The following is a 17,192-nucleotide window of genomic DNA, read 5'->3' as shown; positions in this document are numbered from 1 at the left end:
TTGTATAGGTATGGCCCTACAATATATTTTTCCAAAATAGCATAATAGGTCCACTTTAAGTTAATGTTTCCTACAGTTGAGCTATTGCAGATCCCATTGTGCTGCCAAAATGCATTCAGCCATCACACTGTCCCTGTGATATTAATAACATGCCATGTGAGCATCTGTGCTTGTTACTGAACACTACATTTGTTTGAAGTACTGAATCTTTTTAGCACTAATTACATCTGTTCATACGTTAAAAAACATGACATTTATTTTTGGCTTTTGCATTTTGGATAATCTTTTGAGTTTTTTTACACAAGGTAATTTCTTGGCCTTAATAACTTCAGAGTGAAATGAAACAATGTCCACAGACTAGCTTCAAGGGAAACAAAATAATGATATTTGAATGGATGAAAGGACTACATACTGTCCCATTTAAAAACAGAAATATCCTATTAATTAAGCCTACAAAAACAATGAAAATGCAAACTAAAGAGGATTGAAACAGCTTCCTATACTGTATCTACACAAGAGATTACCACACTGTTGTTTTGAAACATAATGTGAAATTATAGACAGAAAAACTAAAACGCCAATGTCCTGAAATAACTCAATCAATATGACACGATGAACTGCTCCTATGAGACACTTCTGCTTGAGCTGAAATTGGGGCAGAAGCAGAGCCTCAGCCACTAATGATGAGCTAAGGGCCAACGACAAATGTCAACACATTCAGACTGAATAAGGAAGCGAACACTAATTGGGAATTCAGTCTAATTAACAGGCTACAAAGTAAACACAAATGGATTATTTATTATATTAGTTTGCCATCTTTGGAGAAATCAAACCCTTTTTTTTATGAAGCAGTGCATATTTGATTCTTATTATTTGATATTTTTGATGAATTATTGGACGGTTTTACTTTTGTTTAATACCTCATGCTTATATTGCAACTTGTTACTTCTTCTTTAACCTCAATAAATCTCCTTTTGCTTCAAACTTTTTAGAAAAGTTTTCAAATGATTTTGTAGTACATAAACATTTGTCTATGCTTTAATTAAAGACAAATCAGTTAATACACAGACTTTCCTATCGAGTAACCAGGCAACACAGGCTGTCATGTTACACCCTGCTACAACCTCACACACATACACATAAAATGAACACTGACCAGCGGCTAAATGCTTTTCCCCCTCTACCAGCCAACCATGCAGCTCGTCCACTTTATAACTTGGATATGTCATTATATAAATAACTCTGCATGCCAAACCTATGTGGAGTCAAACTAATTGGCAGTGTCATTTTGGCAACTACAATCTAGTTTAAAAAAAAAACACCCATCACTGTTTTCTCTCTGCGGTCTTCTAATTAGCTTTCACAGACCTTACACTTCAACACTCCAGGCGTCAGATGCTTCAGTTTGGAGGAGTTTAGGCTGGTGCCCCACGGGAACGCATACGGCAAAACGCATAGGATTAACGCAAACGCAATCACCAAAAAGCTTCCGTCCACACGCAATATACACCGGATAGTGTCTGTTCACATGAGACAGCTCCGTTTAGCTCCAACCACTGGAAAAAGCTGCAGTACATATGCCGAGCCTGTACGTAGCGCTGTAACTTCCTCCAGAAATAGCAGCGAAGAAGCATGGTCGTCATGGTTGCGCTTCTGTTTATTCACCGTGGTGGGGGCCGAGGGAACCGGGCAGAGTTTTTCGCCGGTCAACATGTGTAAAAGTTTCAATCTTCCGGACAAAATTATAAAAGTGCCAGTCAAAGGTCTTCTTTGTTATTTGTTGAGCTTTAAAACAAATGAATAACGACTCTATATAATAATAAAATACACGGAGCCTGTGCTCTCTTTTTCCTCTCTTCTGACAGCGTCAGTGTCTGTCTCATGCAGCAGCTGATCCAGTAATGAGTGACCCGGCCGACAGTAAAAATAAACATATTTATAACTAGTTTAGGTAGTTTGAGAGGTAATTAAAATAGCTAAGGGTGATGATCTGACTTGAAGTGTGTGACTTGCTCCCGCTGCATCACAGCCGGAGGAGCTGCGTGTCTCCGTCCTGTCAGATTAGACTTCACTCGCGTTTATGTCCATATCGAGATAAAGATAAATAATCTGAATTCAATGTGCAGTTTACTTTGACGCGGGGGTGAGCAGCAGAGGTGGGGGAGGCAGGGCTATTGCGTCATCATTATCACAAAATGATCGTATAGAGGCGATCACACAGAGCCGTATGACCCCCCAGAGCGCTCCGTTCCCAGATCTATCCACCTTTGGACCCGTTGTCGTTTGCGGGGTCCGTTTCTATCGTTTCGTTACGGCCTCGTGTGGCAAAAAGGGCTATACGCAAGAGAAATATGCGGATACAACCCGTTTTCCTTCCCGTGGGGCACCAGCCTAAGTGTGATGAAAGATGATGAAACTGCATTTGACCCAGTGTTTTTATATCCATCACTGAAAAATGAGGGCTGTGCTCTAATACAAGATACTATTGTGAAGGATAATGAACTTGAGAAACTAAGGAGGATAGCATCGCAAGTCTCATATATACTTGTAATCACTGATTTAAAAAGACACATAGAAGCTTCAGACATTCACCAGTCGGGTATTTACTGCCCTTTTTTATGTTGCAAGACAAACTGTGGAAATATTATGAGTTAATGTTAACCACAGACCTTTTTTCCTTATAACCGTTGATTTTGAGGCAAGGGAACAAAAGGTGGTCAAATGCTAACTTATTTCCCGATTCCAGTACTCCTGCTGCACTGTCCTATACGTTTTCAATGATTGAATCGTAATGTGGCATGAATGGTGTCTTTTTCAGGTTTAAAGATATTGAAGAACAGTGATGTAAAAGTGATTATATGCCAACAATATTGTTGCAATGTCGATTGAGGTTTTTGTTCAAAATAGTGATATTTGATTTTCCCACTGTCTCCAAGCCCCAGTTGTTGCAGAAAAATCCACAATCATTACAATGAATCTGCTGCAGCCTCCACTCAGCGGGTGTTGAGCTTTCTATTAAAGTGTAGTTATCAGATACTAGAGTGTGGCTCACTGACAGCAGTTCATCAAAATTGAACTGGTTAGTCATTCACATTAAATAGAATGAAACATGTCTTTATACTGTATTATATTTCTTTATGTTTTATACTTATATGATATAAACAACAATGGTTTAGCCGGGCCATTGTCCAAAATTCAAAAAAGTGTAGCCTTCAGTTGAAGCAAACTATATACTGTGTTCAGGGTATTTGGGGTGTCCACGTCCTTTTGCCCATTATGTAGCAGCGTTTGAATTGACACAGAGCTAATTGCTGCCCCACTATAGCTTGAAAGGTATGCAACTGCCACATGTAAGAAACTGCTGTATGCAAACTCAAGATAACACGTTGGAGTGAAGGTCATTTATTCTGGTTGGATGCTGGTTTAAAATCGAGCTTTTTTAACCTGGGGATTTAAGGAAATGCCGACTGCAACAGGGAGAACACAAAAGATATGGAGCTCTTCTGTGTTAGAGGAGGACAGCAGGAGTCGAGATAGTGTCAGGAGTTTAAGCTGTAGTTGAAAAGATGACTTTGGGATTTCAGTTTTCTGTGCTTCAAACACAAAGCAGACGACTTCCTGCCTGACAGCCTTTAACGGTTTTCACTTTGCTCAGTGGAATCAAAAACTTAACAGAGCCCAGCATACAACTCTACAGACGTCAAGGTGTTTTAAAACGACATACCTACGTAGCATACAGCAGACTGACTGTTGGGTGTAAGTGCAAAAATGGAGAGGAGAAACCACTGTTGATCGATTGTCTCGCATGGTGTAATAGTCGTTCGGATATAACTGCAATTGGATTTCATGCTGCCCCACAGCATGAGTGGCCTTGTTAGACAGCTCACAGGGGCTGAGCAGACACAAATAATGGTGCTTCATCGTGCTCTATAACACTCATGGTTTTCTGCTAATCCCTTGTGCTTACCATTGAATCGTTTTTGCAGAGAAAAATATCAGAAATGATGATACTAATACTATCAACATGTTTTATGTTTTCATGAAAATCTTCAGCATTATAAATGTAAGATATTTGTACACATGAAATGATACTGTGATCCCCTGTAACTCTAGGTCAAAGAGGATTGTGTAGAGTAGTCTAGACTTCACCTTCTCTTGCCCTCTCTGCGTTGGTCTCCTTAGTCCTGACCTACTGTCTGTGCTAATGCATAAAGATGGCATTTTAAGGGTTGGGTCAGGTTTGGGTAGTTGAGTAATGAATCAAGGGATTGGGCGGGTACGGGTCTTAATAAATACTAACCCTGCCAATGATATCCTTCACCAACCAAATTTAGTGAGGACATTTTTTAAAGGAAGGAGTAAAACAATCAACATTGTTATGTTCCTTTGCATTTGTTTAAAACTTGTTATCACAAGCTTAAAATGTTTTAAATAGGCCGCTGAAAATGTCTGTCCCATCTTCATATGATGGTCTTAGAAACTAGCCACATTGAATTTGTTATTTAATAGCAAAGTTTAATTTTAAAAAGTATATAATTTAGTTTTGCAGCAGACTGTGGAGACCTCTCTTTTTGTATTTCTTCACCCTCCATCCCCCCTTTCTCTTTTCCTGTTAATATATCATTGTCAGCTCTGAGATGCTGAGCGATCTCAATCTCCCTGCATGAGGCAGCACTTTCTGCTCAGCTGAAAGCCACATTATGCTGCTGTCGACCTGGCAGGCTGCGGCTTTAATTTAAGGAGACAGCTCAAGTTTAGAGGTGTAGTCCTAATTTACGTGTCAGTACAAACATCAACACTTTTGATCTGGCTCAAACTTCCAAAGTGCTGCTGAGCACGTGGAACCTAAACAGATCGTTCATCTGTCTCAGGTCTCAGAGGAAATAACGGCTTCATTCCCAGCGACCCCCAAACCTCAGCTCTACAACCGTTGATGAGACAGGTTCCTCCTGAGGTGTGTTGGCACGAAGCAGGGAGTGGAGTGGATCACAGTGCTGTGTGCAACAGCAGGCTTTACAGTGTTATTAAAGATACGTCGAGGGTAAAAGCCTGTCTCCTTCTATACGCTAACAATGCAATGACAACAAAGTTAATGAGGCTATATGAAGTACGCTATCGGAGTTTGACAGCATTTTATACAATCTGAATTCATTATCAATCAATAACCCAATACTGATTGTAATTAGGTTACCTTCTGAATATATCAAATGACATTGTTTTCACCCGTTTTCGCCTGGTATGGTAACTTGACAGTGCAGTCAAAGTCACAGATCGCTCGCCTGGTACAGACTGCTATGAAAATTATGGGGGTTAAAAAACACCCATCTCTCCAAAACATATACGAGCAGTCCATTATCAGACAGGCAAAACAAATTGTGTCTGATCCCACCCACATACTCCACCCAGAATTCCAGCTCCTACCTTCTGGTAGAAGATTCAGGGTTCCCAGGAGCAGGCTGAACCGCTATAAGCACTCATTCCTACCTATGTCCATTAAGCTTCTTAACATTCACATGAAATGAAATGTAGTCAAATGTAATGAAATGTACTTTTTAAATGTTGGCCATGAGGGTTGTGCAATAGGTCGCCATTGTCAGTATTGTGTTTGTTCAAACGGTGTATGACTGATGATATGTGTATGTCGCTTAATGTCCACTATGTTTGTATATGTACATGTATGCGGAACTGCAGGACGGAGTCCAGAACAAATTTCCTTACGGGGACAATAAAGTATATCGTATCGTATCGTATCTATTGGTAGCAAGCAGATGGTTATTTATAATACTGAGTGGCAGGAATGTATAGGTAAACAAAGTAAGAGGAAATGCAGCTGTGTCTGCTTCAGCACAGTGAAGTGTCCTTTCCCCACTAATTAATTCTCAGTAGGTTTGTACTATTTGCCTGAATTAATTTCTGCCGTCTATTATTGTCGCTGGTGGCACTTTGCAAACATCAAACATAGAAAGGAAAAGGCAAACCTCCAGCACTCGATACAAAGGAGAAAACAATAAACTAACTCTTTATGCTTCCCTCCCTATACAGAATATGCAGCCCATAGAATGAGGTTTACATCTGCAAAGGGGCCATGAGGAAAACACAACTGCTGTCTTATATGTACTTTGTACAGTACATACAGTTTGCTATTACAAATAGTCTGTGAATCTCTCATTAGCATAGTTAATCAAGTTAACATAATATTCAAATGAATCTGTTTTTCAATTCAAAAAGGCGTACTGTATGCAGTATTTAGACCTAGAAGATCATTGTATGAGTCCGAAGCCATAGCACTAGTGAAAGCCAGATAGAGACACTTTGTCTGACAGGTCGGAAGAAAAAAAAGGTCGAAGTGCAAAGTCAAACACCTGCAGTCTGAACTACAAGCTGCTCCACTGGGAGTGCCACAAGTTCACAGCAAGTGGTTCATTAGAAGCTAAAGTGCAGTAGGTGACTTCAATCCATCAGTAGGCAGTGAGCTGCACCACTAACAGAGGGTTCAATGTGATCACTGGATTAACATGAAACTGCCCCCCCCCCCCCGGATCCTCTATTCTATTCTGCCCAATAAGTTCATTTTTAGATTGTGCATCAAATAACAATAATTGAGGATATGGAAATGTTGAGTCATAACATCTTAAAGTGAAATAGATGACTTTTCCTTTGCAAAAAGGCACCATCTGGCCATTGGATCTAAAATGAGCAACTGGCCCTTAAAGTCATTCACTAATTATCCCCAGTAGATTCAATACACGCATCATAACTGTCTCTCAAAAGGGTCCGTGTTAAAAGGGGCAGTTTAGAAAAAGATAGGGTTTCCGGGTTAACGTAAAAGGCAGACAGATCATTCCATAAGGAATAGGAAACAAATAAAGACTGTGGCTGTTTTCTTGGTTAATGCACTCTTTTAAACTGCTGTCTCTGATCATTCAAAACAGCACTCTGCAACCACAAGTGTTTTTCTTGACCAAATACATCGACAGGGGAGTGACTCCTTAACCAGCTCATTGCATCATGTCACTTTTGTGCATACCATCAATATTTTTAGATGATTAAATTAATAAATCTGAATTAGGACCCCCATGATTTGGAGTAGGTATGCTCCGATTGCCAATTTTGGGGCCGATCGCCGATCCGATCGAGTGGGCGGGGCCTATGGGGATCTTCCATTTAAAGTGAGGTTTAAAACTCAGTTAATGGGGCTCATTCACTGGCACTTCCACAAACAACAACCAACATAATTATTACATTCAAATGAAGTACATTATTCAAGTTTACATTAACTTTGGATAATAACACGGGAGAAAGGAGCGGAAGCGCTCTTTTCCTCTCTCCCCCTCTCTCTCTCTCCTGACAGCCCGTCAGTATCTCCTGCAGCTCACTGATCCAGTAATGAGTGACCCGACAGTGAAGAATAAATAAATGTATAACTAGTTTAGCTTGTTCCAGAGGTAGATAAAGTAGCCAAGTGTGTTAGGTCTAACTCTTAAGGCTCGTCTCAATACCCCTCCTCGACTCCTCTCTTCCCCTCCTCCGGGACTTGACCCGGAAATCGATCAAGACACGCCATGTTGAAGGACGTCCCAATAGCTGAAATGCACACGGGGGAGTCGAGGAGGGGTGAGGGAGGAGACGAAAGGGAGGATACACGAGAGCAGACTACGCGGAAGTGTTTTCACTACTCGCGTATAAAAGCCCCGCCCCCACCTTCACAGCTGGTCGATTTCAAGAGAGGAAAACCGACAACTGGAAGATGAGTGGAAAAGCGTCACATAAATGTATAAGTGTTCACAGCTCCGTGGGAATTATTATGTGCAATTCATTTCTTAAGGTTATACTAACAATTTAAGTCATGTTTAAAGATTTTGAACGTCACTAAAACATAGCTATTAAGAAAGCTATTTCATAAATGGCTAGATCTTGATAAATAACAATTATTTTATAGTTTTGTGTTAAAATATTGAGTAGTTAAATTATTTAAAATGCACAGTCCTGAATGTGGGTTTGTGGTGAATGTGGGGATCTACAGGACACACATGTTCAGAGTAAAGGCTTTCACATTACTATAATGATAATTTTATTGAAATGTACATTTGACACCAAAACGGAACACAAAAGCAGGACCAACCATCATACATTGAATTCCTTGACTAACAAGAGAAGGATTCATTCATTTAAATACATATTTACAAACAAATGGGCCGGTTCTAAAGGTTATTCAGTTAAGCCCGATGAGAGGGGATACAGCTGTGCACGTCATCATTTACAGACGTTGTTTAAAAGTGATGTTTGAGTGAACGAGGACATCCCAATTAATACCTGAGGACTCCTCTGTCCTCGCGTCTCCTCCTCGCATCTTACGGAGACGGAGCTAAGACGCAAGGAAGGGACGCGAGTGAGGGAAAGGAGGAGGTGAAATATTCAATTGAGACGAGCCATTAGTGTGTGTTTTGCTCCGCTCACCGGTCCGTCACAGCGGGTGGAGCTGCAGGATTTCTGCTTCACACACGTTGCATACCGCTATTTTATTGTCATTTTCGGACACCTTCAAATACTGCCAGACCGGTTTTGCCGCGCACAGAGAAAAGTGTCATGTATTTTACGTCATCATTTTACGTCATGCGATCGGCTCTCACGATCGGCATTTTTAGAGAGCACCGATCGATCGGCAGAGAGTGAGTATCGGCCGATATCGATCAGCGGCCGATCGATCGGAGCATCCCTAATTTGGAGTAAGTCTCTTTTGAATGAGTTACATCTGCTTAATGTTTGAAATACATATTTATTGAAATGTTGTCATGTTCTGCTTTTCAGCTAATTTTTAGGTAGTCAACGGATTTGAGTCTGCCAATTGCAACGTTGGTTTTACATTAAATGTGGAAAACTAAACGTGGATTTGCACTCAATGAAATGATAAGATCACCTGACTGTATTTGCAGTAAATACCCACACTGGGCTGTATAATGAATCCAAAGTTAATCGAAATCGCAAAATGGACAAGTGCAATATGCAATAGGCACAATATTGGTTAAAGGCTATAAATGAGTTTTGGTGCTGTGAGACTGACCATTGAGCGGCCCGACCAAGCAAGGAGGCAGAGGCAGAGAGTTCAAATATAACCCGGTGTGGGCATTTATTACTCCTTGTGGTACATGACACAGCCTCAATCTTACTGTCTCATGTGAACACAGTCACCAGCAACAAGGATCTCACCCCACACTACAAACAGGAAACACAGAGCCTAAATGCCCACAGACTAATCAATCAACAAGACACAGGTGAGGGGGGAGGAGACAACACAGGGCACCAGGTGCACACAATCAGCAGCAACAGACATGGGTGACTGATATGTCAACTTTATACAGTGGTAACTTGTACAATTAATGCAACTTAACGTCATGATTTTCACACCCTCAACATATTATTTGCACCCTGATTATTCTCAACCGCTGTCATTCTTACACCAGCATAAATACTTTCGGCGCTCTCGCTAACTCCCCTATCTTTTCAGGCGGAGCCGAGAACCCGACCAGCACCTGCCAGACGACATTCCAATCAATACGGTTTAATCAGTTAATAAATACTACCTCAATAATTAGTATAAATTATATAAAATGTGCAAATATGCAATGCCAAACTGTACTGTGCAATCACGCTAATAAAGTGCAAACTGTTCACTAAAGTGCTGAGTAACTTTATCTCTGCAAAGGGAAGTTGTTTCATAAAGTGCAAACCCACATGTGCAATATTACAAGGCCCGAAGCCGTCAGTCCACTGTGACGAAGTTACCTTCGTCACAGGTGCAGTTCCTATTTAAAAAAAAAAAGTCCACCATGATCAATTTAAAACATTTAAATATATTTTTCAATTATAATTAAAAAAGATAATGAATGCAAAAATGATTGATTTCCTCATATTGCAATAGCAACATCAGTCGATATAATTGCAATTAGTTTGGATTTGGATTTAAAGCAGCACAGATGGGTTCAGCTACAATCAGAGCTGATGTACAATAACACAGAATTGGAGCCATCAAACACATTCTGCTGCTGCACATAAATCCAAATGTATTATTATGTGGATACCATCATTTGAGCAGTAGACTGTTGGGTTAAAGACTTTTATTTCTGGACAGCCACAGTTTCAATTTCAGAACTCAATGGCGAGTTTTCAGTCCGATGATTACAGAAAGTCATGATAAATAGCCTCTTCTAGGACACTGATCTGAAAGACTGTGGCATACTTTCACTCAGCCTGCCTTGATATGAAGAGACTGGAAGAGGCACAGACCAAGGAAGCAGAGGGGTTCATGGGAAAATATAGTCTGTGAGCTGTATATAAACGTTTTATTCGTATATATATATATATATATATATATATATATATATATATATATATATATATATATATATATATATATATATATATATATATTCTCCCACTAAGGATTCATTCCTAAGGTGTGGGAGCAATCCTGTAAAGATAGCTGATTCAGGGAAAGCTTGTGAGGCTCTTTGTGCACAAGGAGGCTTTCATTGCCAAGTGGCCTCATGAAACTAATTTAAAATCACTTCCCATGCTTCAAAGCACGTTGAATTCCAGCCAATAGTTCCTCAATACTGTACACCTAAATGTTTTCCACAGCACCGCCAAGTGACAAACCCTCTGAGCTTATTTTTAGACTGAGAGAAAATAAAGTGAATACAACTCATAATGAACTATTTTCTATCTCAAATGAATGGCTAAGGTCTAATTGCATTAGAAAAATGCAGGTTGAAACGTGTGATAAAGCCCCTTTACATGTGTCACATTATTACATAAGCTACATACAAGACACTCTTTTAGGAGAGAGGATAAACAAATGCAAGTCAGAAATTAAATTTAACCTAACCCTTTTTTTAATTGTCCCAAGCATCAATGACGCATTACATTTTATGAAAACCAAATCAATTTCCAAAGCATCATTAGCTAAATAAACAACAATGTATCAGCATTTAGCAGTCTGACATTATCCTCGGAGAATAAACAAACAGTCAATAGTTCAGATGGGGGGGGGTCAATGTGACTGGGCATTGTTGTTGTTTAAACAAACTTCTTCTCGGCTGTATTCTGATTCTGTTCCTTCTCATCTTAACTCCTGAAAGTTAAGGGAGATAATGCTACTCCTTAAACTGGTGTGACAATATCTGCTCGTCAGGCAACGATTCAGTTTGGTAGATGTGTTGGAATTACAAACACAGAGTGACGCTTCTTTCATTACAGGCGGAGAGTCTAATCTGCGTATTACAGCCATATCAGATTCGAACAAAAAGTTAGAATTTAGGTAAGGCACAATATGTCTGCCATTTTAAGTCCCTCACTTCAGTCCGCGCATATACATTCACATTCATTTGAATACATAGGCTGGGGAATATGGTAAAAAATCTAATAGCACAATATGTGTGATCAAATACCTCGATATTGAGATGATACTGTAAAGGGTTGACGATGGTTTACACAACAATATCTTTGATAAATAATTTAAATAGCAATCTGGATATAATGGCTAAGTGGGTAAAGGCAAAGAATAATAACAGTCTGGTATGTTCAGAAACGTACATCCCTTTACCTGTTATGATAGTGAACATCTTAGAGAATATTATTATTAAACATAATATCCAAATATAGCCCAGCCCTACAAGCATGGGAGTGAAATGTTGCAGCAAGACTGTTGCATTGAAAGTGCTGTTTGGAGATATTCTAAAATGTGCCTGTTGGACTGCTCTGGACATCCCCATTACAGCCCAATCAAGCCTGGACGGGGACATCGAAATGTAATCTGTCATTAGAAGCATTACCTTACACCTGTGAAAAGGGCCTTTACAGAATGTCAAAAAATCTCCATTTCATTTGACCCCCCATTTTCTCTGCATTTACATCTACTAATAGGCTCTGGAGAGGAGCGTGTTCATGAATGTCTGAAATGTAGATGGAATATTTTAATGAGCCTGGAGCTCAATGTGAGACTAACTCACTGGGCTGAAAACGCTTCACAGCCTAACAGCAAACGCGTTCTCTCACTGTTCTTTATTTTGCTAATTGGTGATAAGAGTGAAGGGGGTAGGCTGGGGGTTCTGACTTGAAGTTGACTGCTTATTAGCGAGGACTATAAGAGCCAAATATGGAAAACTCATTAATATGCTGGATAGTGCTGCAGAAAGAGAGCGGGATGCTTTGGTGAATGGCTCTTCACGGTGCCATAGTATTTTTAAAACACCATGTACTCTGAGCTCAGTCATATTTTTACTTAATGACTTTTGACTGACTTTACATACACAGAAGAAACCACGTTACCCTGAGTGTACAGGTTGCACTACCAAAACCATATTAGTGTTAACTTTGACTTGATTATGGATCTGGACCCATGCTAGCAGAAGTCTTTGAGCAAAACAGAAGGACAAGTAAGGCTTCAAACTAAAAGGTAATGTTGTTATTTGCACATGTGCATTGACCTCTAGTCATGGTTTCTACTCGACTACATGAAACCCAAACTCATTTCAACTGTTATCAAACTTAAAGTAAAACTCTGGTTCACTAGAGTATTGTTTCATCCTCAACATCTAGAAAGCCTCATTTCAGACAAAGCACTCCTGGACTCAGACAAAACTAACTGTGAAAGTGCACTTCCCCTTAACATCATCAAGAAAATTAAGTTTTAAGACTATTTTAAGGTTTCACAAATCAGTTGACTGCACACAAAATACAATTACTGTGTTACACAAGTGCATGACTCTCCATCAGGAAGGGGCAGTAATATGAGGGGAGGGATTAAGGGATCAAAATGATTTTTATAATAAATAATTAAAGTTTTCTTTTTTTGTATCAAATTACTTTAATATTGTCTTACAGCAATTACTCCAATTGTGGTCAATCATTTATTATTCTAGCAATGTTTTAGAATTGTTTTAGTAAGAAAACAGTCCGCAACAGTAGGAATTTTCACAAAAACATCCATCCATCCATCTTCTCCCGCTTATCCGTGGTCGGGTCGCGGAGGTAGCAGTTCCAGCAGAGAGCCCCAAACGTCCCTTTCCCTGGCCACATCAACCAGCTCTGACTGGGGGATCCCAAGGCGCTCCCAGGCCAGCGAAGATATATAATCCCTCCACCTGGTCCTAGGTCTAGCCCTCGGTCTCCTCCCAGCTGGACGTGCCTGGAACACCTCCCTAGGGAGGCGCCCAGGTGGCATCCTTACTAGGTGCCCCAACCACCTCAACTGGCTCCTTTCGACGCAAAGAAGGAGCGGTTCAACTCCGAGTCACAAAAACATCACCAATTATATTGCTATTACCCGTTTCCTTTTACTTCTAAAATGTATGCCATGCTTATAAATACATTGTTTTGTTCCCGTGTTAAAGCTTTTATCATAGCTAATGTTAGGGATACTGAAATATATGAGGCAAACAAATGACACTGTGGTGCATTTATGAAATACAGCAGGGATCATTATTAGTCATTTGGGTCTAACACTTAAGAGGAGCTCAGAGCTCCCAGTTGCCATACATACGTTTTAATAATAAAAAAAAAAGGTTTGCTTACTCTTTAAAACCTGCCATACCTGTGCAGAGACCACGGCAGACACATTCCTACATACAATCTCTTACACAACAGTCTCTAAAGAAATGTTTGCCGACTACTGGGTGTGGAACCAGAGCTGGTCTCGGGCAGTCTTTGTTTATTTTCTTCATTTTGCTTGAACTACATGTGCAATGTTGCAACGTACATATACATTCCTTAAGTGAACAAAATGCTGTTGCATTGTAGGCGGATAAATAAGCAGCCAGAAAAGGGTTTTCTTAAAAATCCACTTACATAATACCCCCCAAAACCTGTTGAGAACTGTGTGTTTCACAACAAAGACATAAGGAGCTCTTTGAAATCTTGGATCTCTACACATCTGTGGTTTCGATGCATATTTGTTTTTAATGGAATCTGAAAACCTTTTGAGAATAATGCATATATTTTGAAGGTTAACCCTGAAATGAAAGGCCATTTGCAGGAATTGGGAGATTCCCCAAGACACTGAGAGGAAATACTCAGATGTTGGTACCCATGATGCATCTGCTGACTTTAGTATTTTTTTTAAGTCCTAAAATTAGTCAAGGGGAAGGAATGCCTCAACATCAACCAACACCAACATAAATTACCCTCTGCCGGTGACTCGAAAGAGGAAATATGCACACATTCTACACACAAGTGTAATATCTAACCTGGATAGTGTGCACCGGAGGCCAACTTAGCTTTAGCAGTGTCCTCAACTGAGTCTGTAACATACAGGTGTCAGTATTAGTTAGGTCATATAATCATCAAGTGCTGAATGTGAAATTAACTTCCTAATAAGTTACAATCTTAGAGTTTATGAGTCAACTCCCGACAGAATGTGCTAGTTGTAGAGGACCACACCCCTTTTCCAGTGTTGATGCAGTTACCACAGCAGCCACCTGATGTTACCAAAGAGCCACATGTTTTACTCGTTACTCCTCCTTTACTTGGTACAGGTGTGGCCTACTATACGCCTTTATGGGCCTGCCAATTTTCATTCAAAAACTCCACCCATTAATTAGCACTCCTCAAGAAGAGAGGAGGGACCAATCATTGAAACACCTGCCGAGTGAGAGAAGACTCAACCCGAATGCACGTGCACACGATGTTCAGAAAGTAGTGTACATCGATATCGATTCATTCCCACTTATAGCAGCTGTCAACTTGTTTATTTCTTACCTTGTACAATGGCTATGGACTCGAAACTCTGGAGCTCCTTCAGTAAACAGGTCCTCTCCGTCGGATGGAGGCAGTAGATAAAGTCTTTGGCTATCTTGGGGGAGTTGAGTGGCTCCCTCGGCTCGTTTCTCCCGTGTGTTCCCATCCAGCAGCTCGGTGTGTGTGTCCCACTCCCCGGCAGCCTCCGCGGCACTGCCTGCCTCAGTCCTGTCGGTAACTTCTGTGCCACCAGTGGGAAGGCTTTCTGTAGGCAAAGCTTTAGCATTATGGCGAAATGAATAAATGACTAATACTACAAGTCTGTTAAATGTACTGCTCTTTGTGCGCCGAGCTTCGTCGTCGTCTCCCCGCTCGAGCAGGGCTGCGCTCGGGCAGAAGTTGTTTCTTCGGTCCTACTAACGCTAGCTGCTAAAGAGAGAGAAACCGGTGACTTTTGAAGTCCGTTTCACTAAAACTCGGGGTAACTTCCAAGCAGCCGTGCATGTCTTCTTTTCGTGCTGTCAGCCGACCAACCCGTCTCACTCATGGTCTTTAGACTCAGCGGTCAAGAGTTTGGCAGATGAAGCTAAAGCAGAAGCACAACTAAGCAGCGTCAAGTCAGCAGAATAAAACAACTTCCGGAAGGAGCTTTCACAATAAAACGAGTTGCTTCCGGTCAAACCTTCAGCGTTAAATACACTGGAAAGAATGTTGCAACATGAGCCTGCTTAAAAAAAAGGCATAATACAAGACTGTAACTTCCCTTTGCGGTCAGGACAATGATTTATAAGCCAAACTATACAAAGCACTTGTATAGCACTCTATACATTTGTGATGTACTACCTATATATTATATATATTTTGTATTACTCTTCTTTTTAGATAAACATTTGGTTTAATGCAGTCCTGTTTCCATTGGGATGTATTGAGCACTCTTGACCCTTATCAATATTTAAATATGGAGTATCTGCCAGCAAAATAATTGTGTTCATTGTTTGTTTCCTTCATATCAGAGCTTCATATAATGAGATAAAAAATACAATAGAATGAGGTAAGGAATTTCAATCAGTTTGGTAATAGTCTTTCAATCCATCCACAGCTATAGGCTAGACAGGTTGAATGTACTGGTACCCTGTTTAAGGCCCCTCTACACTATCCCATAACAGAAATACAACAAGTTAATTGCATGTCAAACTGTGAGGGATGTGTCTGATAAAATCTTAAATGCAATTGGTCTCAGATTGTGAGGCCTGACAGATTCTGTGATTAATTCATGCCTAGCAAATAACAGGATTAATGAAAAAAAAAGGAAATCTATCTGTGCTGTTATTGATCTGTTTTAACAATGCATAATCAACTAAATGCTGGTATACTGATTCTTTTTTTCACAAACTTTAGTCAAAAATGTCGCTCAGCATGGATCCAAAAGGGAACCTGTGTAAGAGTGCTTATAGTTGCTTTATCGCCATGTGTTCTCATCAGATGGTTTGTATGAGGCATGACCTGCAGCAGTAATCACAATGTGAAAAGTTAACGTTTGATGTTCAATGTAGGATATTGGCCATTTCTGGTTGCCTACCTCTAATATGAAGTTATAAACATTATATGTTTTTGTGTTTATCTGCTTCTTATTTATGTTGTTGTGGTTCTTTATTATATATTTATTGTAGTGTAGTGTTTTTTGGTAGAATTTAGGTAATGCTTTGTAGGTAGGTCAATAGGCCCAATGAGCTCAGGCTTCAGCCTACACCTTTTATTTTATTTAAAAACTATATAACATTTAATTTGTATGATTATATAATATAGTTTTATTTTACCTCTTTTATAAATGTTGGTAAATTTGTTGTTTTGCAAATATATGATAGGTAAAAATGAACAAAAGCCATCACCAAACACTGCAAAAGTAACTTATTTGTATGTAATGGGCTTAACCCTCCTATTGTCTTCCTGTTCCCCCCCTTACTTTGGTGTTCGCGGTCAAATTTGACCGGTCCTGTTTTAACTGCTATTATACATTAACACAAAAACCATTAATCATCACCACATTTCATTTAACACCCTTTCAAACTGTAAATATTGTATCAGACTACTGGTATACATGAAAAACTGCAGTAAATATACAAAGAATAGACACTGAACATGTATTGCGTGTGCCAGGTGTGATCCATGTGGGGGGATGGGCACATAAGAGCGGGAAATGTATCAAATTGTTCTGCGTGTGTGTGTGTGCCAGGTGTGATTCACATGGGGGGATAAGGGGGGAACACATCTAGAGTGTGTGTGTGTGTGTGTGTGTGTGTGTGTGTGTGTGTTTTTTTTTTTATCTGATCCGGATGGTTACTAATTCCTTTTCTTTATGGCGGTCATGTTTGAACATGACCGGGAACACCATGGGTGTTACAAAGTTGACTAAATCATCCAAAATTCAATGAAAGTGGTGATCAGCCATTTGATATGTT

At 40.0% G+C, this 17,192-nt stretch overlaps 1 protein-coding gene across 1 annotated transcript in view; it reads right to left on the bottom strand.

Moving 5' to 3' along the window:
* Window positions 1–15,350, bottom strand: part of tmem65 (transmembrane protein 65) — a 38,531-nt gene extending 23,181 nt beyond the window's left edge. Inside the window, exon 1 of the mRNA XM_034124756.1 lies at window positions 14,755–15,350. Coding sequence (XP_033980647.1) covers window positions 14,755–15,019 — 265 coding nt within the window. The 5' untranslated portion in view covers window positions 15,020–15,350. The remainder of the gene's footprint in view (window positions 1–14,754) is intronic.
* Between the last annotated feature and the right edge of the window lie 1,842 nt (window positions 15,351–17,192).

Source organism: Trematomus bernacchii, unplaced genomic scaffold (assembly GCF_902827165.1).
Source record: "Trematomus bernacchii unplaced genomic scaffold, fTreBer1.1, whole genome shotgun sequence".
NCBI lineage: Eukaryota > Metazoa > Chordata > Actinopteri > Perciformes > Nototheniidae > Trematomus > Trematomus bernacchii.
This window is presented reverse-complemented; position numbering and strand designations above follow the sequence as displayed.